General features: G+C 40.2%; 1 protein-coding gene across 10 annotated transcripts in view; it reads left to right on the top strand.

Annotated features, from left to right (window-relative positions):
- Positions 1 to 27,150, top strand: part of CEP128 (centrosomal protein 128) — a 444,758-nt gene that overhangs the window by 57,549 nt on the left and 360,059 nt on the right. For 9 of the 10 annotated variants that reach the window (XM_048853234.2, XM_048853235.2, XM_075129813.1 and 6 more), the window contains 4 exons: positions 16,392 to 16,478; positions 18,637 to 18,711; positions 21,836 to 21,968; positions 23,915 to 24,075. In XM_048853234.2, the coding sequence (XP_048709191.1) occupies positions 16,392 to 16,478; positions 18,637 to 18,711; positions 21,836 to 21,968; positions 23,915 to 24,075 (456 nt within the window). Of the gene's footprint in view, positions 1 to 632; positions 2,312 to 16,391; positions 16,479 to 18,636; positions 18,712 to 21,835; positions 21,969 to 23,914; positions 24,076 to 27,150 lie in introns of those variants that run through there. The other variant, XM_048853236.2, reaches the window with a different exon arrangement.

Below are 27,150 nucleotides of genomic sequence, written 5' to 3'. Positions count from 1 at the left end.
CTACCATGATTACTAATAGTATTTAAACACTTTGTGCATGTGAAGCAGGGTAGATGAAAATTGATGATTTTTTAAAATTTAAATACAGGTTTATTTTTAAAAATCTATTTAAAATTGAATTTGAAATTAACAGCCATTAAGACCTAAATTTATAATCTATTAAAATCATTTAGATTAAACACAAAATATTTTGTACTAGGTTTTAAAAATGTCTAGGTGCCTAAGCACCTAGAACCAGAGTCTGCTGAAGTACTAAATCAGCTTTTCACAGAAGTAGCCTCTTCTGCAAATGCAGCAACAATATTTTTTTCATTTCAGTTTATTCAACTAGTTTAGTTCAATCACTCGTTCATTCAAAGTTAAAAAAACAATTGGGAGTTGAAAAAGAAGAAAAGCTTGTTTTCTTCTACCAATCTGATTAAAAACTAAGTGGGGGAGGATGAGATCTACTAGTTTTAAAATCTTGAAAGACACAGTGACTAGAAATAATCAGTTCAATTACCTAACTACAGATAATACTTCATTTGTTTAATAAATCAATTAGTTTTAAATGCAAAACATGTTTTGATAAACTTTTGATACTTTTTTCCTTAGGTTACTACTACATTTAAGGTAGTTTTATTTAATACAAAAATGCTGGTTTTGTGCATTTTAGCTGAATTTGTATTTCCATCCAAATAGAGCTTGATGCAAATTACAAGTAAAAAATTAACTATCATCTAGTATATGCTTCATACATGCTTCATACACCATTTTCTAAAATAATAAATATAAAATGAATCAGAATAAATGTAAATAAAGCAACAATTGCTTAAACAAAGTCTTATAGATATCATCTATACTCCTGGTTAGCAAAAAGAAGCACCAAATTTAGCTTATAGGGATATCTAGTTGTAAATCAACTTGTTTTAATGGTTACCAACAAATGAGAATCTACCATCCCTAGGAAAAGAACTAAAAAGTACAAATTCAAAAAATGATCAAAATCAATGGCTTAAATCAAGGTTTCCTGCTTGCTGATATAACTCATGATTAAAATCCATCCTTGAAAACTTTTTTCCAAACTGTCTTCTTTAGTTAGAAAGAGAAACATAAATATGCACAACTAGTTTTTAGCATTAAGATGATGCATATGCAACTTATATTAAAAATCGTATGATCTTTGTTTGGCTGATCTTGAGAGTCCTTACAAACAGAGAAATGCTGTCAAGCTGTTTGTCTAAATGGGAGGGGGGAAGAGAGAAATGGAAGACTTCGGGAGTGGAGGAAAGGAGGAAATAGGGTGCATACAGAGGCCCTGACATGAGGGAGGAGATGGGGATGATGCAGGGAGTCCTTGAAGTAGAGGGGGATGGGATGATGGGACACAGGGCATTTGTGGATGAGAATGGAGGAACGCAAGGAGTCCCTGGAATGTTCAGTGAGCTCGGCCTACAGCAGCAACTAAATGTGCAGTCCTCTAGCAGTTCTTCTTCCCGCTCCCACACCACTTGTCCATCTTCACTTACTACTTGCTGCCTTACTGAGAATACAAGCTCTTGGGCAAAAAGACTTGTCTGTTTATATTTTGTTAAAATGCTGTTTGCATCAGTGGCACTGTATGAACCAAAATAGTTCTTCGAGTGCTTGCTCATGTTCGTTCCATGCTAGGTGTGTGCACGCTGCTTGCACTGTTGCTGGTGATTTTTCCCTTAGTGGTATCCGTTGGGTCAGCTCTAGCGCCCTCTGGATCTGCATGTGTATGCACTGGTGTAACACTCTGTACCCCAAAGCAAGACCCTGGCACCCCATATTTGCCATGGTGATATGATTATGATATGTTTTGTACAAAGCATGCCTTGTGAAATATCATTTTAAGTCTTGATCTGTAGAACGTTAATATCCTGTTGGATTGTATGTGCTATCATTGTATGGGAAGTTACGAAGTTTTGCTATGTGTATGTTACTGAAATATGTTGTAAATTGGAAACACCCAAAACCAGCCTTTGAGGTACAACAATGGGGCAGACAGAGATGATGGCCCATTAAGCAGAATACACACTCTCAAAGACTACCTCAGGAACTGTATACAATGGAGACCTCTCAGAGAGAGCCCATAGACAATGGAGACTGCTTGACTCATATCATAGCAAAAGTTCTTTCCAGCAAGCTGGAAGAACCTATAAAGGATGGGAAATACATAATCATTTGTCCTCTCTCCCCTCACAACACCTGGAAACACATCTGGAGAACAAAGACTTTGAACGGGAGAGGTGGTCCCAGGCTGAAGAGGAAAATTCCAGACTCTGTATTAAGGAACGATACCATGAGGGTGAGACACTACTTGATTCAGATCCTGTCTAGTTTATTGAATTCAGATTTCAATTTTACTTTTATTTCTTAGGTAACCAACTTTGAGCTGTATGCTTATTACTTATAATTACTTAAAATCTATCTTTCTGTGGTTAATAAATCTGTTTTATATTTTCCCTAAAAGTGTGTTTTGCTTGAAGGGCTGGGAAATCTGCTCAGGAACAAGAACTGATGCATGTCTTCTTTGCAATGAGGGAGGTGAGGACTGGGTGATAAACATACATTGGTTAGGCTTCTGACCAGGGCAAGACAGTACAGCTCTGGGGTCCTAGGCTGGGGAGCTGTGGGGAATTGGAGCCTCTCTATTGTTGGTTCATGAGTGGCAGAGAGATTGTTCATGTAACTCAGTTGGGTGTGTCCCTGCCTGTGGATGTCTGTGTAAGTGCAATACCTGGAGAGGTTTGCAGCTTGTCACAGCATCAAAGTGTAAGAGGGAGCCCAGGTTGGTATGCCAGAAGGCTCAATGGTACCCCAGTTCCAGGTTGCAACCTGGAGAACCCGTCACGGATCGTATAAAGGGCAGTGCTGGCCTTGTACCCTCTCAATTCCGGCATCCGGAAGCAGGAGGGAACAAGTTGTGTCAGGCACCTTCCTAGCACCAGGTCCCCTGGCACCATCCAGGGGCAGGCCTACCTGATCCCGGCATCCCACTCGCCGGCATGCCACTAGTCCGTAGAACCCCAACACCATATGGAAGCGTATGCAGGTAGAGCTGCACCATGGTCCCCGAGAGAGGAATCCTCTTTGGGGTCCAAAGGGGAACCCTATGTACTGCCAAAAGCCCACTACCTGTACCCAGCCTACTCCCCACCAAACTTCACTGCTGGTCCCCCTGTGGGCATCTGGCCAGTGCGTCACTGGCTGATGCAGTGGCCCTACTGGAACCCCTGGGGGTTCCCCCAGAACTGGGGCCTGCTTCCCACCGCTCCTACTCGGTGGCCTCAGAGAGATGGGTTACTGATCTTTCCTGCTCGGCACCAGATCTAGACTCCAGTACTGGCCCCGGTACTGAAATCCAGGAGATGCCGTCAGTGGACATAGCTGAGGAAGAGGAAGGAGCCCCTCCTGTGGTGCAAGCAGCCTCCTCCTCCTCCCCAGATGAGGCTGTTGCAGGTCCCAGTAGCCTACTTCCCCAGGATGGCTTCAGGGCCCTTCAGGACCTTCTGAAGTGGATCACTTGAAACCTGGGTTTGGAGATAGAAGAGCTCAGTGACATCGCACAGCTTCATTGATGTCCCGATTGCAGCAGCTCCATCCAGAGTGGCCCTGCCCATCAATGAGGCGGTGATGGGACCAGTCAAGGCCCTATGGAAAACTCCTCCTTCTCTGGTTTTCACTTCAAAGAGGCAGAGAAAAAGTATTATGTTCCAGCAAGTGGATCTAATTACCTGTACTTGCACCCTCCCCCGGGGTCCCTGAGGGTGTCTGCAGCTAACAAAGGGGCCAGGCAGGGCCAGTCGAGTGCTACCCTGAAACAAAAAGACACTAAGAAACTGGATCTTTTCAGAAGAAAGGTTTATTCCATGTGTAGCCTACAACTGCATATGCCAATCAGTAAGCTTTACTGGGGAGATACCATTTTAATCTATGGGCCTCCCTCAATAAGTTCAAAGACTTTCTGCCTCAAGAGTCAAAACAGGAGTTTGCAGGTAAGAACAGGCCGGGACCTCTCCTTAGGCGGTTCTGGATGCTGCTGATTTGGTGGCTAAGATAATGGCCTCTGTGGTCACCATGAGGCGCTCTTCCTGGTTCCAGTCCTCCAGCCATCCCCACAATTCAGGACCTCCCATTTGAAGGCTCCTCCCTTTTCTCGGAGCAGACGAGACTTCATGTACTGAAGGACTCAAGGGCCACCCTTTGATCCTTAGGCTTGTACGCTCTGCCTCCAGAAAAACTTCAGCTCGCAGCAGCCTCTTGGGTTCTCTGGATCTCCAAAACAGGAGCCCTACAAAAGAAAAGGCAGAGGTTATAAATGGCTTCAACCACTCCTGCCTACCTCAGGCTCCCAGTCAGGGCCTCAGAGATACTTTTGTAGCAGGCCTTTTGAAGGTGCGTGTGAGGGTGCTGTACCAGTTGCCGCTTCAGATCTGCCCCCCGCTTTCATTTTTGGAGAGTCTGTCTCTCTTTGACCCTGCTTGGGCATCCATAACATCGGAATGATGGTTCCTGAGTACAGTGACAGTCGGATATACCCTTCAGTTTTTATCCACCACTCCCTGCCACTTTCCACCCCCCATCTTGGATCTGTATCACCTCAATGGATATCTCAAGAAACTGAGGTTCTGCATGGGCTCTCTGGCTTCTATCGTTCCCTCCCTGGACCCAGAAAACTGGTATACTGCCCTTGACTTAAAGAAAACATGCTTTCACATTTCTATCTCCTGTGGCCACAAAATTTCTTAGGTTTGTAGTGTGTCATTGCCACTACCAATTCCCTTCCCATCAGCCTATTGGCTCAATCCTTTACCCTGTGTCAGGAGGCCATTGGTCTATGAGACTTGTGTGTGAAACACTCCATTCATCTTGAGGTGTCTCATCTCCCAAGAGCTTGGAACGTATTAGTGATCATTTCAGCTGGTCCTTCTCCTCTCACCACAAGTGGTGTCTTCACCCAGAGTTCATCACTGTCATCTTCCAAAAGTCGGGGTCTTCCCAGGTGGACCTGTTTGCCACCAGTTCTGTTTTCTGTGCAGTCTCCCTCTCTGACACCTTCCTGCTCTTGTGGGCAGATTGTCTACTATATGCCTTTCTCCCAATCCCCTTGGTTCACAGGGTTCTTCTGAAAATCAAATGGGACAAGCCAAGAATCTTCCTAATAGCCCCAGAGTAGCCATGCTGGCATTGATTTGGCATGCTTCTGGACCTCTTGGTGGCAGTGCCACTCTCACTCCTACTCCACCTAGACTTGATTTCACAAGACCATGACCGCTTACTTCACCTGAACCTTGCGTCCCTGCACTTGACTGCACGGATGCTTCGTGGCTGAACCCTGAAGAATAGGCCTGCTTGGAACAAGTTCAACATGTCTTGCTAGTTAGTAGTAGCCTTCCACCAGGGCTACCTACTTGGCCAAGTGTAAACGTTTCACTTGTTGGGCCTCCAAACGGGTCTCCATCTCGATCTTCTCTTCAGTTGATCTTGGATTATTTGCTCCACTTAAAGCAGCAAGGTCTAGCACACTATTAAGGTCCATTTGGCAGCCATCTCAGCCTTCCACCCTGCAGTAAATGGCATATCGATGTTCTCTCACAAAATGATAGTCTGGTTTCTCCAGGGGATTGGAAAGACTCTGTCCTCAAGTTTGCAAACCACCCCTCTCCATGGGACTTAAACCTGGTCCTGTCAAGGCTTACTTGAGCAGTTAGCATTGTGCTCACTACTACTTCTCTCCTGGAAGGTTGCCTTCCTGGTAGCGATTACCTCGGCCAGAAGGGTCTCTGAGATCAGGGCCTTACGTCAGAACCAGCTTATCCGGTGTTCTTCAAGGACAAGGGCCAACTGAGCCCTTCCTGCCAAAGGTGGTGTCACAATTCCATAACAACCAAGTCATCTTTCAGCCTGTCTTCTTCTCAAAACCTCAAAAAAGCTCTGAGGAACAACTGCTTCATATGTTGGATGTTAGGCAAGCCCTCACCTTTTTATATTGAGAAGACTAAGCCCTTCCACAAATCCACACAACTCTTTTGTAGCTATAGCAGAAAGGATGAGAGAGATACCTGTGTCAACCCAAAGAATCTCATCCTGGATAACCGCCTATATTTGGGCTTGCTACGAGCAGGCAAGCATCCCGCCTCTGGCCATCGTGACCACTCATTCCACAAGAGCCCAGGCATCATCATCAGTGTTTCTTGTGCAGATACCCATCCAGGACATCTGCAGAGCCACAGCCTGGTCGTCTGTTCATACCTTCGTATCCCACTACACCATTACCCAACAGGCCCAAGACGATGCCAGTTTTGGGAGAGCAGTGTTGCAGTCAGCACATCCATGAAGTGCAAGCCCAGCTCCTGGGGTATTGATTGTGGATCACCTAGGATGGACTGGACATGAGCAAGCACTTGAAGGAAAAAATGGTTACTAACCTTTTGTTACTATTCTTTGAGATATCTTGCTCACATTCATTCCATGACCCACTCTCTTACCCCTCTGTCAGAGTTTCTGGCAAAAAGGAACGGAGAAGATGTGGGTTCGACAGTGCCCCTTATACCGGTGCATACACATGCAGCTCCAGAGGGTGCTAGAGCCAGCCCAATGGATACTACTAAGGGAAAAATCTCTGGCAGCAGTGCATTCAGCATACACACACCTGGTATGGAATGGACATGAGCAACACATCTTGAAGCACAATCGTTTCAAAAGGGTAGTAACCATTTTTTGCTACCTATTCTAGCCCAGGCTAGAGATAGAGGCATGTTTTTATACCACAAAGCCAGGAGTACAGTTTTGGGGCAATGGTCAGAGTCTTCTCTGTTCTTCTAATAAGTGCAGTGGCGTAGGAGGCACAATGGCATATTCATTTGGAAGCAACTTGCATGGTTGATTTTCTTCAGTCCCTTGTAAATAATTGTAATACTCTTTTGGTTATTCCAGACATATCTTTTTTTCTCACCTAGCTTTAAATTTATGTAAATATTCTGAGTTATAACAGAGTATTTTATTTGGCCCAAATGATAAGTGGTTTACCTACTCATTGTGATAATCTCTTCTCAAATTGGGTTCCGATAGATGATTTATAAGAACTTTCTAAACTAATTCCACCAACTCTGCCTCAAGGAATTCTTTCACAAGAAAAATGTCACCAACCTCAACTATCACATCTCCACCAACAGTTATATAAGAAAAAAGAATCATCTGCCTGGACATCTCCAGTGGACAAAACCACACATTGGATCATTACATCGGTTGCGTCAGCGCAAAAAAAAAAAAGATTGTGAAATCCTCAACCAACATTACATTCACCACAATCTCTGCACCACCAAAAAGATTTCTATTCAGCCCCTGAAATTCAGCCACCAGGTAGTGATTGAAGCAACAGACAATACAGACACCATCATAGTCCTCAAAATTCATCCATCTCCTTGTCACCCACCACAACTTTACATTTTACAACAAATATTGTCCAAACCATGGGAAGAGCCGTGGATATTAGGATGGCTCCCCAGTATGACACTCTCTTCATGCCACCTCAAGGAAGAACTTCTGGAAAAATGCACACAAAACCAGCAATATACAGGAGGCACATCAATGATATTTTCTTCTTCTGAAAAAAGAAAAGGAGTACTTGTGGCACCTTAGAGACTAACCAATTTATTTGAGCATGAGCTTTCGTGAGCTACAGCTCACGAAAGCTCATGCTCAAATAAATTGGTTAGTCTCTAAGGTGCCACAAGTACTCCTTTTCTTTTTGCGAATACAGACTAACACGGCTGTTCCTCTGAAACCTTTCTTCTTCTGGACAGATGACATAAACTACCTCAGAGATTTCCACCACTATATCAACAACCACTGCCTATCCATCAGATTCTTTCTAGAACACTCTTATACCAGCATCAACTGGACACCATGATCAGCTTCAACAATGGAACCTACAAATGACTATACAAAAGAAACCCATGTATTACCTTCAGAGATCCAGTAATCAGCCCAGCCACACTAATAAATCTGTTATCTACAGCCAGGCACTCAGATACCATAGAATTTGCTAAGTAGAGAAAGTCTGGGATACATACCTAACCACACTTAAAACTTCCTTCACTAAACAAGGACTCACCATCAGAAAAGTAAATTGCATCATGGAATGGGCCACCCAAATAACTGGAAGAATCTGCTTCAATAGAGGGGGAAAAGAATCCCTAGTGATTGTACACCACTAGTTGTCACCTACCACCCCACACTAGAACCCGTATGAGGTATCCTCAAACAATTACAACTCATGCTTGATGAAGACCACAACCTTAAAAAAATCTTTCCCAAACCCCTCTTCTGGCTTCAAGCAACCCCCACAACCTCACCATCAGAAGCAAGCTCTCCACAGATAAGAGCACACCAACTCAAAGTGATACCAGCTCCTGCCATAACAACAGATGCAAAATCTTCAGTCATATCTCCATTGCTATGATGATCCATACTCACCCTCCCCCCAAAAATACACCTTTTAAGATCCATGGGTCCTACACATGCCTATCACAACGTATGGTGTAACTCATCCAGTGCATCAGATGCCCCAACAACTGTTATGAGAGTAAACTGAGACACAAGGCCATCCTTAGGCATATGCAGCATACGCAGCTGCGTAGGGCACCCGAAAATTTGGGGCACCCTGGGTCTTAGTGTCCACCCATCCGCCTCTTCCTATCCTTGTTCTGACCCTTCCTGCAATCTTCAAACACAGCTGGCTGCTGCAGCCTGGTGAGGCTTCCTCCAGAGGGGATCTAGTTCTTAAAAATAAAAAAGCCTTCCTGCCTGCAGACCTATTAGCACAACATTGAAACTGTTAAAGAGCCATTCAAGGGATAATGAAGCCATTTAACAGGCATTTGCTAACACTCAGGTATATACTGTCAGTTTCTGAATTTACTGACCAAAACAGTTGTGCATTACTGTAATATTTACTCAGAATATGTTAGTCTACAGGACCTTACTTTAAATTTTGCTTTAAAAATATTTCATTAGTGTGTTGCTGAAGATTATAAAATCACATCTTTAAAAAATCTTTGTATAGCTTTTTAGATGAACAATCTGAGTATTCATCTTTAGCCTTAAATGCTTGGATCTTGAGACATATAGTTTGTTTTTAAAAATAAATCCTTCAAAATGAACAGAAATAAACCTAATTGCATCTTTCTAAACATTCCAAATAAGTTCCAAATAAGTAGTTCTAGGTATGATCTGATGATTTATGATCATACCTGACTTAAAGCTTCTCATAGCATAACTGCCCCCTATTCCCCTTTTTCCCAGAGAACACAACAGACACAAAAGGGAAGATTTTTTTCCCCCCATTTTAAAAAGTTCTAGCCTTCCCATTGGCTCTTTTGGTCAGGTGCCCACTCCCTTTACCTGGGGACTTTTTTACCCCTTTACAGGTAAAGCAAGCAGAGAACAGCCACCAACAAAGACTTTATAGCTAATTGGTTTCAGAGCAGCAGCTGTGTTAGTCTGTATTCGCAAAAAGAAAAGGAGTACTTGTGGCACCTTAGAGACTAACCAATTTATTGGAGCATAAGCTTTCGTGAGCTACAGCTCACTTCATCGGATGCATTCAGAGCTGTAGCTCACGAAAGATTATGCTCAAATACATTTGTTAGTCTCTAAGGTGCCACAATACTCCTTTTCTTATAGCTAACTGGCGGCTAGGTGCCCATAAAAGGGGGCTACACCCCTTCATTTATCACAGTACGTTTTGGTAAATTGAGATGACATATTGATTTCTAGGTTGTCTTCTGTGGATTAAGGTGCACTGCTGACGTAAAGACACATACTATCCACTCTCTAACCCCAGATCAGTGTTCCTGGCATTAGCAGTGTTGGGAGCCCTAGTGTAGACTTCCTGTGAGCAGACATGTTTTCAGCAGACTACTGATAATTGATACAGTGTTGACAGGCATCAGGCTGCATACACCAACTTCTAATGTTGCTAACACAGATGAAGCTGATTTGGGGTTAGTGATGGTAGGAGGTAAGCAGACAAATATTCAAAATGCACAGTAATGGATATAACTAAAAAGGAGGGATTTTCCCCCTTGAATTAGTCAGAAAAGGGTCAAATTTTGAAGATTACCTTAAAAAGATTTTAAAATGTTGGGCCTTTGTTCTTTATACTATATAAAGATGATGTCAGAGCTTTTCTTTTTTAAGCTTTTTTTTTTTTTTTTTTTTTGGAAACCTTAATACCAGGAATGTCAGCTCTGTTCTTCCCTAGTTTTGCTGGAGAACCTCTTTGGGGCAAGGTGGGAAGAGGGGAGTCATAGAGCATGTGTGTAGTGAACTTCTGCACTTTCAGTTGAAAGGCTTGGGATGTTGAACCTTTAACAAAGGTATTTCTACAGTGATTCATTAGTCAGTGGAATTGATGTTAATACTCACACAGTTTTACAGTAGCTGATTAAACTTCAATTTCAGTCCTTTGATTCTTGTTATGGCATAATTTCCTCAGTTTTCCAGTCATCATAACTTTATTCCAGCATCTGAATTTTTAATATATATTTTTTAAAACAGGAAAATACACCGATCTATTTTGATTAAAAACCAAAAACATAACTTCCAAGATTTTGTATATATCATTTGGAGGAAAGGGGGAAGGGGTTTAACACAATCCCAGTTTTTTCCCTCTCTTTCAAGTTACCTTTTTAAAGTCAAAATGTAAAAGGAAAAGTTTTAAGAATGAAAACCAGGCTCAATTGAAGTCCATTGTAATTTTTCCATTGGCTTGGATGAGGCCAGGATTTCACACCAAAGGTATAGTGAGGAAAATAGTGTTTCAGGCAATTGGCTGCAGTCCACAATAATCAGAGTGGGTGGGTCCCAAAAGCTAAAAAAATATTTATGGATCAGGAGAGATTCCTTAAATTGGGAAATAATAGTGTGGCCCAAGGAGAACTAAAACAGGGTTGGAAGGGTTGTTTCCTGCTGGAAGGGCTCTCCGCTCTTGGAAGCGGCTGGGAAATGGATGTTTTGTACTGGAAGGGCTGTCTGTTCCTGGAATCTGTGGTGGATTCAGTAAAGATAGTTGGGAAGATGACAGATGTATGAGATCTAATAGAACCCTGGATGTTGGAAGAGTATAATGGGGAGTTATTTTGGAGCTCTAATAAGCCAGCTAGCTTGGTGACAATGCAGGGTGAAGAAACACTGGTTTACAGCAAAGGAGCAAACAATTATTGATTTAAGACTTGATTCAGAGCAAGTCATGTCAGTATAGCTAATTGATCTACCAAGCAGAGTCCCCAGGCAATATGTAGGGTGGGAGGGTGGGTGACATCAGTGGGGTTGCAGAGGACGGAATTTGGATATGAATATGTGTGGCAAAATGTGTGCACTAGTGTAAATAGTATCTATGATGTATACTGACATGCATGCTTGTTTTACTGTGATTCTGATCTCATACCATAGGCTCAGAGTTAAAGGTAGGAAAGATCTATTTGATAACTGAGTGTGTTCTCTTGAAGGACAGATATAGTCCCCTGATAGTCCCTATTTCCTCCCAAAGTTAAAAAGACATCACAACCATCATTTCAGGCACCTGCAGTCTTGTAAAACACTTTCCCTAAATTTTCAAAAGTGATAAAAGAATTTTGAGTACACAATTTGACATACCTTAGAGATCTGATTTCCTCCCCCTGCCCTGAGGTGGGTGCTCATCAGTTTCTGAAAATCAAGTCTCCTTAAGATATTTCAAGTTGGAGATTCAAAAATCAAGACACCCAAAATCAGTAATCACTTCTGAAAATTTAGGCCATGCATGTTTACACACAGATGTTTCTAACATTGTTCATTTTGGACAAGAAATACAGGTGTTGCAGCCAGTCCTTTCAGTTCAGTCTCAACCCTCCTGTAACCGCACTGATGTCTGTTCACTGAGAATCTTCGCTATTCCTCTGTACACACAACAGGCCTTAGAACAGCCCAGTCTATGCCTGGGTGATCTTCGCTCTACCCTCTTATCCCTGTGCTCTCTCTGGGTATCAGTGAGAGTTTTACTAGAAAAAGATAATGGGTTTGGGTGTGCAAATAAGTTACATATAAAATATAACATTTACGTGGAGATAGCTGTATGATAAACCGCACTTATTATACACCTGACTGCACATAGTCCACTATTTCATCTCCTCAAGCACTACAATAATTCTACATCAAAGCTGAGTTTCAAACAGCTGCCATCTTTTTTTAATCAACCTGTGATAAAAATGTTTCCTTCTTTCTCCAAATATAGACTTTCTCCCCTTTGCCTTTCTAAGACAGCCAATATTCAGTTTTTCACTAGCGACAGGTTTAATATTTGATATCTTGTGATCATGCAGGATTAGAAATGGGAGCCTTACGCCACTGGAAAAGTGAGTCTCACTTTGAACATTTTTTTGGATGAAAGGTGTTTTATATATTTATAAATTATTACAGTATACTTCTCATTGGTATACAACCAGTCAGGACTTTAAAATACCATTTATCTGGGATCATAATTTTAGTACTGCTGATATAGTACATGTGTACTGGCAAATTAATTTGCATTATTTTAGAGGGAAGAGAACTTTATACAAAGGGAAAGTCAATAAAGATAAATGTTGGATGATTATGAAAATAGAATAAGTGACAGTTGTGGGGACACAACAAAATGCTACATAGGTAATTAAGCAAAACTGTATTAAGTAATTGAGACATTATAGGGGCAGAATGAAGTTTACATATTCAGCTTTAGCTGAGACATTTCTTAACATTTGAATACTTACATTGCATTAACTTAGCCTTTTGTCTTCAAAGTCTATGTGCAGATACATCATTATGGCAGCATTTGAAGCAGTTATCTGAAAGTGGTCGATCTGGAAATTAATTTTTTAAAATTGTAATTTAAAACAAAATTAGAAGAAAAGTATTTTTAGAGAATATGTAAATGTGAGATTTCAGATTCATCAACGTCATGTTTACATTAGTGTAATATTCAACAATTTGAGTTGTTTATAATGGAAATATGCAAATTTAGAGAAAAACTGTCATTAAATATTTAAATATGCCCCAGGGGCCTTGCATTAAGGCTCTAAGCTGTTGCTGTAATTTAAAGGATTTTAAAGACAACATGCATATCAGATCAGGGCACACATTGCTTTATATCTTAACCACTTTAAAGTAAAAACAAACTCTAAAGGGAAAAATAATACATAAACTCCTATTTTGCTTTTGCTTTGTTTTGTACTTACTATGAGTTTGTGGGATCAGTATGCAAATAAATAGTATCATATAAATGAGTGTTATCCATATAAGCTGCATTTTTATGAAATGCCTTGAATTGCACAATATCTAAGGCTTTACAGTAGCATAATTTTCAGGATCCTAGTTCTCTTGTAGATCAGTCAATTATATTTTTCTATCAGTTTTAGTATCTGATGTCTTATGCTTAACTATCTGTCCCACCTTGTATTTAGCTGTGACACTCTGATTACTTTTTCCAGACCTGAAGAAGAGCTCTGTGCAGCTTGAAAGCTTATCTCTTCCATTAATGAAAGTTAGTCCATGAAAAGATATTACCTCACCCAATTTGTCTCCGATATACTGGGACACCACAGCTACAATAACACTGCAAACAACATATCTAGTTTCTTGTCATTTTACTTTCAGAGGAAATGGAGAGGAGGAAGTTTTGGACTATAACCAATGGGTAGACTGAGTTCAATGACACACACACAACCTTATTTTGAATGTTCTAGGAAAAACAGTTGTCCCTTTTTATAGTGAAACTCCCCACAGGAAAACTTAAGTTTCTCTTTTAGAAACAAACCAAACATACACATATGCGCGCACACACACATACTTGTCTCTGAAAAGGCAAGAGTTTGCCCTTAAAACTTTTCAGTTTTCTGCAATGAAAATTAGGGAGTTGTTGGTAGTGTTCCGAGTAGCCTCTGGGGAGGGAGTTGCAACCTCTGCTCCTCTCTCATGTTGACTTCTCCATTAACATAGCTTTTAGTATTTAATTTTTATTTTTAAAAAATACAAAAAACATACCCACAGTTCAGTGATTGAACATTAAAATGAACACAGCGATGCAAGATTCAGAATGCACTTGAAACATGATCAGGAAACAAACCCTTTATGTACAATAGAAAATAAAGACTGTTTCTTTAAAACTTTTGTAATAATTGATACTATTTCTAATAATACTTTACACTTATATTGTATCTTTTCCCTAGGATGGATTTTTAATACCTTCTGAATCTCACTGTGTGTAATTTAACCTTTGCTTTTTGAAAATATAAAATGCAAAAGCTATATTGTTGCAATGTTATATTTGACCAAACTCTGTAAATATAAATAAATCCATATGTTACAGGGTATGCTTCCCCTCTAGTGACCCCGGCTTGCCTAGGGTGGGGAGGAGCCTTGCAGGTACTCCCTTCCTCTCTCCCTCCGTTTCCCTTCTTTCAGGGCTCCTTAAGAACTCCACTGAGGTTCAACAAGAATTCCCCTGCTGGGATTCTACTTTATTAAATACAAATAAACTTAAAATAAAGTCTCTGTCCTAGGACTCAGGGATTGCACAGCCCTCCTCCTCAGGGCTTGTGATTCTCTGGGAGCTCCTCTCTAGTAGGAGAGCTACTCTCTCTGTGAACACTTCCCTGTGGGGGGAGGGATAGCTCAGTGGTTTGAGCATTGCCCTTCTAAACGCAGGGTTGTGAGTTCAATCCTTGAGGGGGTCATTTAGGGATCTGGGGCAAAAAAAAATTGGGGATTGTGCCTGCTTTGAGCCGGGGGTTAGACTAGATGATCTTCTGAGGTCCCTTCCAACTCTGATAGTCTGTGAGTCCATAGCTGAGCCTGATGGTCATTTTCAGGCTGAGGTGCTTGTTATTCAGTTAGATACCTAGATAGGCTTGTTCCCCTTAAATTAACTTGTCATGGGTAACCTCTGCTGGGACTCACCTTTAAAGGAGCCATCGACCCTGTGACACCATAGTTGTAGATACTGAAGCTATAATAATTATGTCTTGCTGTGTGTGCACTCATGCATGTCTGTATTTGTGTGTGTAACAGCATATACAGTCTGAAGTAATGCACATTCACAAGGGAGTTGGGTTATAACTGCTGCGGAAACCTTAGCTTTGAACACCTAACTCTTGTGTGGATTTGAACTCTTAAGTAGATTGCATGAACATATTTTTTGAATTGATATACTGCTCAGTATTTGTCAACACTGATCCGGTCACCATTGTACCTAAGTATCTTTTTAATTTAAATACAACAAACTTAGTCTCCTTTTCTCAGCCAGTAAAATAAATAGCTTGATTAACTCTCAGAATTGTTTTTATTTGTCATTGTGTGAATGGGCTTTTTTGTGTGAATGAAGAACTTTTTGAGGGAAAACTAAGTTGAAGAAATGAACTCTTAAAGTGGTAAAGTGTGTGATAATTCTTCTATCTTGTTGGAACGAGTTTCATAGTCTAGATCCAGCTGCTGTGGAAAGAAAATTTTCACACGCTCAAGCGTTCTACTGGTGGTCATCAGTTTCATTGTTCTGGTTGTACACAGCTATTGTAGGAGTTCATGGTCACCTTAGAAAGGCTTTGAATATGAAGATAGAGACCTTGAAATGACCTTTTCATTAGTTCCACAATGAATTCAGAAAGCAGATGTTTGTGGTAAACTGTTACTAAGCAGAATAGCTACTGTATCTTTGGATTTTGTAGGAGGTAGAGCTTTAGATTGGGTGTCTTCATTCCAAGGTACAAGTTGAAATTATCAACCTTTGAAGTAATGAATATGTGGAACATTGTGGCTGGGTCTGTATTTGATAGAATAAAATACAGGCATCTGCCCAGTTATAGATAGAATTGGGTATCTTGCCATGATTCAGGTTCAGCTTTGGTATCTAATAATGTTTTCCTTAGTACTGGTCATAATTAATGCAGGTACATAGTTCTTGCTACTATCAGCATATTTTGGTGGGGTAGTAGATTTTCCATGTCAAAGAAAGTCTTAATATTTGCAGGAGAACCATGCTTCTATTCTTTTTCCATGCACGAAAGGCCAGGGTCAAACTTTGGAGTCTGGAAGTTTATAGATTAGAAGAATGCCAAGGTTAATCTGGTCTCTGCACTCATAAATATTTGGCACAGCTGTGTGAGAGAGAGAGGAAAAAATAAATCTCTCCCAGCAAGAGAGATTATATTGTTTTTGTTTAGAAATATTAAGCATAGACAAAATACTTACAACATATTTTTTTTCTTAATACATGTACCAGGTGATATTTTATTTGATATTTCAGCAGATTTTATAAATGAGGATTCGGTAACTCTACTGTAATAAAGTTCACAATATTTTCCCCCTCTAAGGCTTTAAGGAAACGAGATGCTAAAGCTGATGAAATGGAAGGACTGATGCAAAATAAACTTTTGAAATCTGAAAATGAAAAGAGCAAAGTAAGAATTTAATTTTCTCTTTTTTAATTATTTTTTTAAAAACAGTTTGTAATCTTTTTCTGTTTTGATGGTTTCCAACTGCTTGTGGTCTAGAACAATGTTTCTCAACTCATTTGTTACCAAGGACTGGCTTGCTGCCTTCCTAACCTATGTCAGGGAGATCTCAGGGACCGGTGCCGGTTCACAGACTGTCATTGAAAAACACTGGTCTAGAATGTCCAGTTTCTTATGTTTTGTTTAAGGCCACGTCTTGTAAGAGGAATTAACAGCGTGAAACCCTGTGTTTTTAGTTTTTAAAATGGCAAGGTACTTTTTAGCACCATACACTGCAAACAGCCAAAACTGAACTCCTTATCTTCCCTCCAAAGCCCTCACTTCTACCCTTTTTTGTCATTGTTGACAAAACCAGTAACCTCCCAGTCGGTCAAGGCTGTAGCTTAGGGATTACTTTGACACTTCCCTTCACCTTGCCCCACACAGCTAAACCATGTGGAAAGTTATTGGCTTCCTACTTCACGGCATCTCTAAGATCTAACATATTCTTTACATCCTTGCAGCTCACTCTCTCATCTGGATTTTTTCCCATTTTAATTATTATAATCTCCTCTTCCTGGCCTCTCTGACGCCCATATAACTCTCTTATAGTCCATAGAAATGCTGTTCTAAGATTAGCTTCCTTGCTAGTAGTTTTGACCATGCCGCCCCTTTTTGTATCTCTCCACTGGCTACCCTTTCTCCACTGCATAAAGTTCAGATTTGTTGTCAATGCCTTCAAAGTTTTGCTCTTCCCTGCTATATCCACGCATTTATTGTTTCACATTCTCCTACCTACTCTGCTCTGCCATTGATACCAGGCTTGTTGCCTATTTATCAGCTTCTCTGATTAACCTTTCTGTGCCACCCTCCCTGCTGCCATTTATGCAAATACAGTGTTCTCTATCCAAAAATAACTTTGTCCCCAGAGAGGGTCTCAATAGAGTAGTTGCAGGGATGAATTAACTGAACCATACACAGACGATTAAATGCATTAATACTGATGGAAATTGAACATCCATTTGATAATGATTTCTGGTAGTGCCCATAAAGCGCTGGCTTCCACTTCCTATCATCCTATTTACAGTAGATATTTTAATTGCATAGAAGTCTGGACACTTAAATTTAAATTTTCAGGCTATTATTTTTTTTTCTCTTCTGTATTTGAAACATTAGGAGCAGAATTACAAGAGTAATTTAAACCCAGGTTTCCCTCAGAACCCTGCAGAGCACTGTCAGTAGGCCATCAGGCGAAGCATCAACTAGATTCAGTCTTTAAAGTTTTTACAAGTGAAGCATGCAGCAACAAGAATTTTCATTTTTAAAAGTCATTTTCAGATCATATCACACTATCAGTCTATTACCTTTCAGTCTAAAATGTTACACATTTCTTCTTGGCCCTGGAGCAATACTTTTTTTTAAAGCTTGACTAAAAACAATTCAGCGTTCTCTTGTTATCTACCGGATAGTATGGAATTGCACAGTCAAGGTAACAAAACAGTTTAATGACAACATGAGGAGAAAAAAATGGAACCCATCCTCCCAAGCCTGGCCTTTCTTTAAAAATGAGTATCATATTATCTTGGACCAAGTTCTGTAATATATCAGTCATTATTCCATAGTTATTGTGTGGTATGGCTGAAAGGCAGAACTGAAGTGGTTTGAGTGCCTTACCTGTGCATTTTCATATTTTAACATGTTTGGATGTCTTTTAAACAATCTTTTATTTTGAATTTCCTGAGTTTTTAATGCTTATTTTTTTGGACAATTGCATCATCTTTGTAAGGCAATTTACCCTAAATTAGCGATATGTGCTCTGAGTTTTAACTTCCATTTTAATGCTGTTTTGGTTTGGGAATGCATATGCCATTTTGTAGTCACTGGTGGTAGTACAGAGGTAAATGATTACATGATGCATGATAAATTTATAAATTTATTTTAATAATTGTAGATATGTTTGTAGCATCTTATATTACAGTTTGCTTTACATGTTCAGGGTTAGAGGTATAAGAAATTATTTTTATTTTATTTTTTAAATATAAGTTGTTAGTTTTAAATAGTTAAAATATTTTAGTACCAGGATGAATGTGTAACTTTGTTTCTTCATCCTTAATCAAATTATAAGCTTGAGCAGGAGTTGAAGCGGTCCCAGAGGAAGTTAGATCAGTCAGAAGGCAGTCGAGAAGCTCTTCTGCATCAGGTAACAACTTTCATGCCATGAAAATCCTCCTCCTTTCATATTAAGCTAGGCTCAAGCCTGTCTCTTTAATCTTGCTGTCAGTTACTCTAATAACAACATTTTGTTTGGGAGAGCAAGGAAGGAAATGTACAAAGCAATGCCTACTAGACTGATCTACATAAGATCATATAAAAAATGGGAGCTTCTCAGCATTAAAAATAGTCACTAAAGCCATTCCTTCAATGGCATTGTGTCATGTTGATATCTACCAAAGCTCCTTCAGGTGTGTGCTGTAAAAATAGACTGGATCAAGAAGACAAACTGTTCCCGAGAGCTTCATTTGTTGCAGACATCCAGCTGGGGGATGAAGAAATATATATAATACATAATGTAGGCATTTGCATTTGTAAGTGTCTCTAAATGCATTAGTGTCTCAAACACACTTTTGTGTGTGTGTACTTTTTATCCTCCAACTTTTCAAATTAGTTGAGTTTACATTGGATAAACACATGCACTGTTCTAGCTGCATTTCATAGTGTGTTTTTGTATATTGTGTATTTGTAACTGTTCTGTGATATGTGGTACATAGTATTGTTGATAGTCAGTGACTCCAGACATCAGAGTGGTATAGAAACACTTGCTACAATAGAAATATAGTAAAAGTACTATGCAAACTGTCTATATTTGGGCCTGAACAAGGCACACTGAAACTGTTGAATCTGAAAGACCCGGGAATCCAGTATAACATCAGAAACAACGAGGAGTCCGGTGGCGCCTTAAAGACTAACAGATTTATTTGGGCATAAGCTTTCATGTCCTCACCCAGAACCATTTCAGATTTGGGGACAATTTATACCTTCAAGTCAGCGGTACTGCTATGGGTACCTGCACGGCCACACAGTATGCCAACATTTTTATGGCTGACTTAGAACAACGCTTCCTCAGCTCTCATCCCCAAGCGCCCCTCCTCTACTTGTGCTACATTGATGACATCTACATCATCATATGGACCCACGGGAAGGAGGCCCTTGAAGAGTTCCACCATGATTTCAACAATTTCCACCCCACCATCAACCTCAGCCTGGACCAGTCCATACAAGAGATCCACTTTCTGGACACTACAGTTCAAATAAGTGATGGTCACGTAAACACCACCCTATATCAGAAACCTACTGACCGCTATACATGCCTCCAGCTTCCATCCAGGACACATCACACAATCCATCCTCTACAGCCAAGCTCTAAGATATGACCGGATTTGTTCCAATCCCTCAGACAAACACCTACAAGATCTCTATCAAGCATTCTTAAAACTACAATACCCACCTGGGGAAGTGAGGAAACAGATTGACAGAGCGAGACAGGTACCCAGAAGTCATCTACTACAGGACCGGCCCAACAAGGAAAATAACAGAACACCACTTGTCATCACGTACAGCCCCTGGCTAAAACCTCTCAAGCGCATCATCAACGATCTACAACCTATACTGGAAAAAGATCCCCCTCTCTCACAGGCCTTGGGAGGCAGGCCAATCCTCACTTACAGACAGACCGCCAACATGAAGCAAATACTCACCGGCAACCATACACCATACCAAAGAAACACTAACCCAGGAACCAATCCCTGTAATAAATCCTGTTGCCTTCTCTGTCCCCATATCTACTCTAGCGACACCATCATAGGACCCAGCCATACCATTAGGGGCTCATTCACCTGCACTTCTACTAATGTGATATATGTCATCATTTGCCAGCAATGCCCCTCTGCCACGTACATTGGCCAAATTGGACAGTCCTCTACCTAAAAGGATAAATGGACACAAATCAGACATCAGGAATGGTAACATACAAAAGCCAGTAGGAGAACACTTCAATCTCCCTGGACATTCAATAACAGATTTAAAAGTAGCTATTCTTCAACAAAAAAACTTCAGAAACAGACTTCAAAGAGAAACTGCAGAGCTACAATTCATTTGCAAACTTAACAACATTAATTTGGGCTTGAATAGGGACTGGGAGTGGCTGGCTCACTACAAAAGCAATTTTCCTTCTCTTGGTATTGATACCTCCTCCTCAATTATTTGGAGTGGACCACATCCACCCTGATTGAATTGGCTTTCAACACTGGTTCTCCACTTGTAAGGTAACGCCCTCTCTTCATGTGCCAATATATATTTATGCCTGTATCTGCAATTTTCAATCCATGCATCTGAAGAAGTGGTTTTTTTAACCCATGAAAGCTTATGCGCAAATAAATCTTTTAGTCTTTAAGGTGCCACCAGACTCCTCGTTGTTTCTGTGGATACAGACTAACACAGCTACCCCTCTAATACTTTATAGCATCAGAAACTCTCCCTATTTACTCAGTGCTTTTTCTCTTTTTTTTTTGGAGAGCTAGAAAAAAAGATGAAATTGGTTGAGGGGGACTTGGGGCTCAGTTCCATTAGCATTCATTGTTTGAATTTGTTAACAGTACAGATTTCTGAGTTGAAAATGCTGTTTTATTTTGAATTCACCCCATTGTGTGTAGGTACCTCAGAAGATGTTATGTCTCATACATGCTGAAATACCTAGGCACAGTGGGGTGGATTAAGAATATTTTTTGCTTTAATTCTGGTTCTGTGCTTGCCTTGTTTTAACATACACATTAATGGTGCTCTATCAAATGTTCTTTGTATTGTTAATATTGTACAGTATTGTTAATATGTGACATACAATATATTCAGAAAGAAAATGAAAGCGAGCTGCAGAATCCTCTTATACTAAAGAAGTATTGATTTGTACATATCACACTTCTGATGACTGCAATCTTTATTTTCCCCCCACCCAGAATCAGATATAGAGATAAAATAAGCCAATTACAGGATGTGAAAATGATTAGAACATGGCTTGGTTTAGATTAAAGCCTTTCCTTGCAACTGGCAATGTAATGATTTATACTAGCTCACCTAGTATTTTGGTCATCCCTTTCTGACCATATCTAGGAATGAACTTTCATTTAGTTTATGCTTGCCCTCTCTGAGCACTAAGGGATCTGCTAAAGAATATCAAGACTATATCAAGTCTTTTATGGTGTTTGGTAGAATTGAATTGTTTGCATTTTTGTTTTGTTTTATTAAATGTTTGGTACTTGTCTATTTGTTAGATTGAGGATCTCCATTCCCAATTACTGAGAGCGGAAGCGGACCGCATGGATTTGCAGCATCAAGTTTCACAGGTTGCCCTGCACCGCCAAAGCTGCCATGATGAGCAAGAGGACAACAGGAGAATTAGATCAGGTACAGCCTTTTCCTGTTTTTCGGGACATAAATTTATGACTTTGCAAGAGAATGATCTATGGTCTTTTGAGTTGTAATCTAGATCCTCTGTTGGTTGAACTAATACAGCTAGTTATCATCTTGGCTCAATTAACTTTTGTTAGTATTGGTGTCAGATGTTGGTAGCTAAGTAGTTAAGAGAAACAAAAGTTATGAGAAGACTGAAATACATTATCTTCATACTGGTTATTTTTTTAAAAATCCAAAATGTATAGGATTATTCAGCTGAGCAGCATCAATGGTTTCTTCATTGAAGAGAAATTTTGAACCGTTTTTATAGTATCAAAAGATTTACTGTAAAAATTTTGATAGTATTTTTCTGAAATGTTGGTATTTCTACCTATCATGAGATTAACTCTTGCCACATTGCAGCACAGTGCAAGATTCACCTGCCTGTGTAGATTTTTCCTTAATTAAGAAGGTTGCTAAACTGCCTGTTAAACCTCCAAATTATCCTTCAGAAATGACAACTTATTCTAGGGAGAAGTAGAGAATATAGTCTCAATCACATTCAGTTAATGCTTGTATTTGTGACACCTTACAAATGTGAAAATAGGTCATGGTATTCAGAATTTAAAAAATACATTTAAAATCTCAAGAGGTAATTGCATAGTAGGCTATAATGTCTCTAAAGTATTTTTGGATAAAAAATTACAAATTGATCTGTACTTGAGCTCTCTAAATGCATCTTGACTTGTGTGTTTTTAAAAAAGTCAATATCTTCTGGAATCACTATGGTCTATCATTTATAGTGACACACTTCTGTGTGATTTAGGTGGTATCTAGGCTAGGTTCAATATCCCAATGAATCTTTCATCAGCTTGCTTAAGTCCTACTTTCTATTTTTGTAACTTCATATTACAGCTGCTTAATTCCTCTTACATCCAGACAGAGTCTCATGGTCATTAAAATGGAATTGTGATTCCATGTTTTATAAAAATCTTCCCTTCCTCAGAAAACTGAAGACTCTATAGTCCTGTATCAAATACTTTGTTTTTTCAGAAGAGGGTGAATTGTTAGCCATTTTTGAACCACCTGATAAGGTGACCATTTTGCTTAAAATTGAACTTATTTGTGACAATAGTATGAGAGCCTTATATTGCACATTTAAAATTCCTTTCCACCACTTGTTTTGCAATTATAATAAGTATGCTATAAAATGTTTCTGTAAAAAATGCAAAGAAAGAAACAAAACCTGTCCTGGAGCAATTTTACCAAAAAGAGGAATAGAGCTTTAAGCAAATGTTTCAACAGTAAGTAGTCTGGGGATAGAACAGAGAGTCATGCAAAGGGTTAGGGACTGAGGTTTTCTGAATTTCTATTGAGTTATAAACCGAAGAACCTTGATTGTCAGCTGAGGAACAGCTGATATAATTACTGCAATTTTTAGATAGAAATTTACCTTACAAGTTCTGGATAAGAATGGAAACTTCACATACTTACCTAGATATACTAAAAAGTGATACATCCTGACAATTTTTTATAAAGTACTCTTCACTAATGGTATAGCATCCAGATATTGCGACTGTGCCTTAATGTGGTTAAATTTTGGCTCTGTTGAAGTCAGTGGTAAAACTCCCATTTCATCCATGTTTTTTTCACTCCTATATGAAAACTGCCTACAAAGGAGGAAGAGAACATGAAATGGCTTGGCTGCAGTGAATAGAAGGCTAATATTTCCCTAGCTATGAAATCATACTTTTAACTTTTAGTATCTTCCAGTTGTATACTGATAAAATCAATAGCTGTGGGATATTCATATGTTCCCATTAATACCCCATAATTTATATGGGAAGAAGAAAATAGTACTGCAAAGATAGGAATGAGAAATTTAATTTCTAGATTTTAGTGCTTTCACTTGGCATATCAATTCTGTTTGTTCACAAATGGCTCACACTATTTCGTAGTTGTTGAAAGGTCTGAGCGGGAGAAGCAAGAGTTGGAGAAACAGATCCTGGAGTTAAGAGCAAAGCTGAATCATAGTGCTGTCATGTCAGAGGTAGAGGAGCTGAAGCAATGCATAGAGCACAAGGACAAGGAGAAAGCACAACTTGCAATGCACATAGAGGTAACCTTTTTCTTTATAAGTGGTTTCCCATGTGTTGTGATTGGTGATGGCCTAGGTTGGGTGGTGATGTAAATCTCCAAAACAAATATTTCCAGTGATACTCAGACCTTAGTGGTTCAGGAGCCATATTAGTGGTCAACGTTACACAAAAGAGTCACAGTAATGTGAATTCATTGTTTCATTTACTATTTTTATGTATATACAGGGCTGGCCCTAGAACAGATGGTGGCCCCCCTCCCCTCCATTTGTTAAACTTTTGAATACCTTATTTTTTATTGCATTTGTAGCCCATTTCACGACTTTGATACATGATTTGCATGCATGATTTATCCCTGTCTCATAAGATGATAAATTTGTACGCTAGGATCTGTAAGTTATGCCCTATGTAAGCAAATAAAAATAATTGTTTATAGAAACTTTTTTTAATTTTAAGAATAACTGAAATATTCTAACATGAAGAAATTGAACTGTGCACCAACATTGGGTGGACCAGTATTAAATAGTGTTACAGAAGGTGACAGTCTTAGAATGTTAACCCTATCCTTCAGTTCAAAAAGTTGCTCTTCTCACCTTTTGCCCTCCCAAACTGAAGCACAGCATTAGAGATCCAAAGACTGGCCAATGCCATTTTCAAGCAATAGAATAGCAAACAATGTCAGTTTTTTCATTGGCCATCGTCAATTGAATATGTTTTTATGAGCCTGAGCTTCAAAAAGCTGCGCTCACCTCTTGTGACTATGACCAGCAGCGTGAGCAGAATCCTCAAAGTATCCGCACATTAGGAATAGTGTTCTCCGGCTCTGCATCATGACAAAATAGGAGAACTTGAAGTGGAGAGTGCTTCCTGTATTGCAAAATGTGATTGCTGTTGTCCAGTTCAACACAGAGGTTTTCATCATTGACATCTGAACATTCTCCATGTGTCAGAGTCTGGTGAAGGTCCGTACAACTGTTCAAGTGTTTTCCTGCTTACTAAGGTCATACAAAATCCTCTAGGTCTTTTCGTGGTGCTTCATTTATCCAGACCTTTCTTTGATGGACACTTGAGCAGTGTCAATGAGCAACCAAAAAACCTCCTCCTTGAATTTTTCGTCCAAGCTTCTGTGATAGACGCAGGCCAGTTGGGTACAGCAGAGTAGTAGAAGGCAGATAGTAGAAGGCCACTGGATAAACAGTTTTCTGTTCCCTGACTGACCAGAGCAGGGCTTCTCCAGGCTAGGGTGGACACATGACTCCAGTTAGCCTGCAAAGAATCAGGTGAAGCTGTTAAGCTAATGTGAACACCTGACTCCAATTAAGGCCCCTCTGATACTATAAAAGGGCTCACTCCGGTCAGGCCAAGGAGAGCCAGGGAGCCAGAGGAGAGGAAGTGTGACTGAAGGGCTGGGTAATGAAGACACCCTCAAGCCACTGGAAACGCAAAGTAAGGGTGAAGAAGGCGTTAACAGAGAGAAGCGGGAGAGCGGTAGGGAAGTGGCCCAGGGAAATGTATCAACTCTGGCAGTGAAAGGTCGGCTGCCAACAGTTGCTGCCATTAGGGTTCCTGGGCCGGAACCTAGAGTAGAGGGCGGGCCTGGGTTCTCCCCAGCCCACCACTACAGAAACACGTCCTGGGAGGGGAAGACTAGCCTCCTGTCCTGACAGGGGCCTAACTGTTCTGGAATAAGCCTGTAGGGACAACAGAGGCTGTGGGAGTTCTCTTACCAACCTCCTTGCTGGCTTATGATGAAAAGACTGTAACCCTGGCATTAGAGAGAGAAGGGCTACGTGGAGGGTCCAAGTGAGCCTCTGATGCTAGCATAAACCTCCTGGAAGCACAGGACCCACGGGGACAAGGTCGGAGCTCTGCCACACTTCCTATCACCATATCTCTGACCTTGTAACCAAGCTGTTTCCTCTTATGATGAATATGAGGTTTTTTTTTTAAAGTCAGGCTCAACTCCTAAGTTTTCTGTCATTTCTTTGGCAGCTGTGATGGCATGTTCAAATTCATTGTCTCTGTAGGCCACAATGAAATCAAGTCAACTTCTAATCAAAGTAGCAGTGGTCGCAATGTCCATCTACTGAGTGTGTAATGCCTTACAACATTGACTTGGAACGGGATATCATGCCAAACCACAATTGAGAGCAGAAATTTGAAGTCAGCGATCTGGTTTACCGGGCTTTGTGTCTCGTGTCAGATTCTGGCCTCTACTCAACTGTGCCAGTTCCATCAGGGCGTCATAAACAACAGTCACATGGTACCTCACTGACCTTATGTTGTCAATGCAGCTCTCTCAGCAGTGGCTTCATGGTCAGATTTACCTTGACCTTATGTTTTCAATGCAGCTCTCTCTTAGTGGCTTCATAGTCAGGTTTGTGACATTGACTGTGATATCTTCCACCTGATAGTTGATGCTGAAAACAAGACATATATCCTTTGCAGTACTCTGAAGAGAGATACTGAATCTAAAGAAGAGGACGCTGCATCTGACACAACTAGGTTGAGGGAATAGCAGCCACAAGGCATAAAAAAAGCTCTTGGATTCAAGGCAAGCATCCTTGCGTGGACACCACTGTTTCTTCCTTTCATGTTTGTGCCATTGTGGTAGCCTTGGCCATGGAAATCCTGAAGCTTTATTTTTTTCTCGTTCAAAATGTTCATAAACAGTTCTGGTAGTCCTTTTCCAGTAGAGTTGTCCAGACTGGAAACAGATCAAGTGTTCCCTTACTTGGATACACCCATCCTTGTCAACAAATCTTACTGTAAATGACATCTTTTACTGTGACTACTGTCAGGAGTGCAGTCCATTATTACAGCGTAGTACTTTGCTTTGCTGAGCTGCATCAATATGTTGTTAAGCACTTTCCTTGCCATAAGGTTAATCAATTCATTTTGAATTGTTTTGCTGCAGTAATGGTCCATAGCTTCTTTACAAACTAGTTGACGTAGGTGCTTACACATGATATTGTCATATTTCCCAAGGAGCTCTACAAAACCAAGGAAATGACCTTTATGTTCAGTGAACAATGTATCAGACGAGCCCCAGAAAGCCAAATTATTCTTTGCAAGGAAAAAGGTAATTCAGAACAGAT

Source organism: Caretta caretta, chromosome 6, assembly GCF_965140235.1.
Source record: "Caretta caretta isolate rCarCar2 chromosome 6, rCarCar1.hap1, whole genome shotgun sequence".
Lineage (NCBI taxonomy): Eukaryota > Metazoa > Chordata > Testudines > Cheloniidae > Caretta > Caretta caretta.
This window is presented reverse-complemented; position numbering and strand designations above follow the sequence as displayed.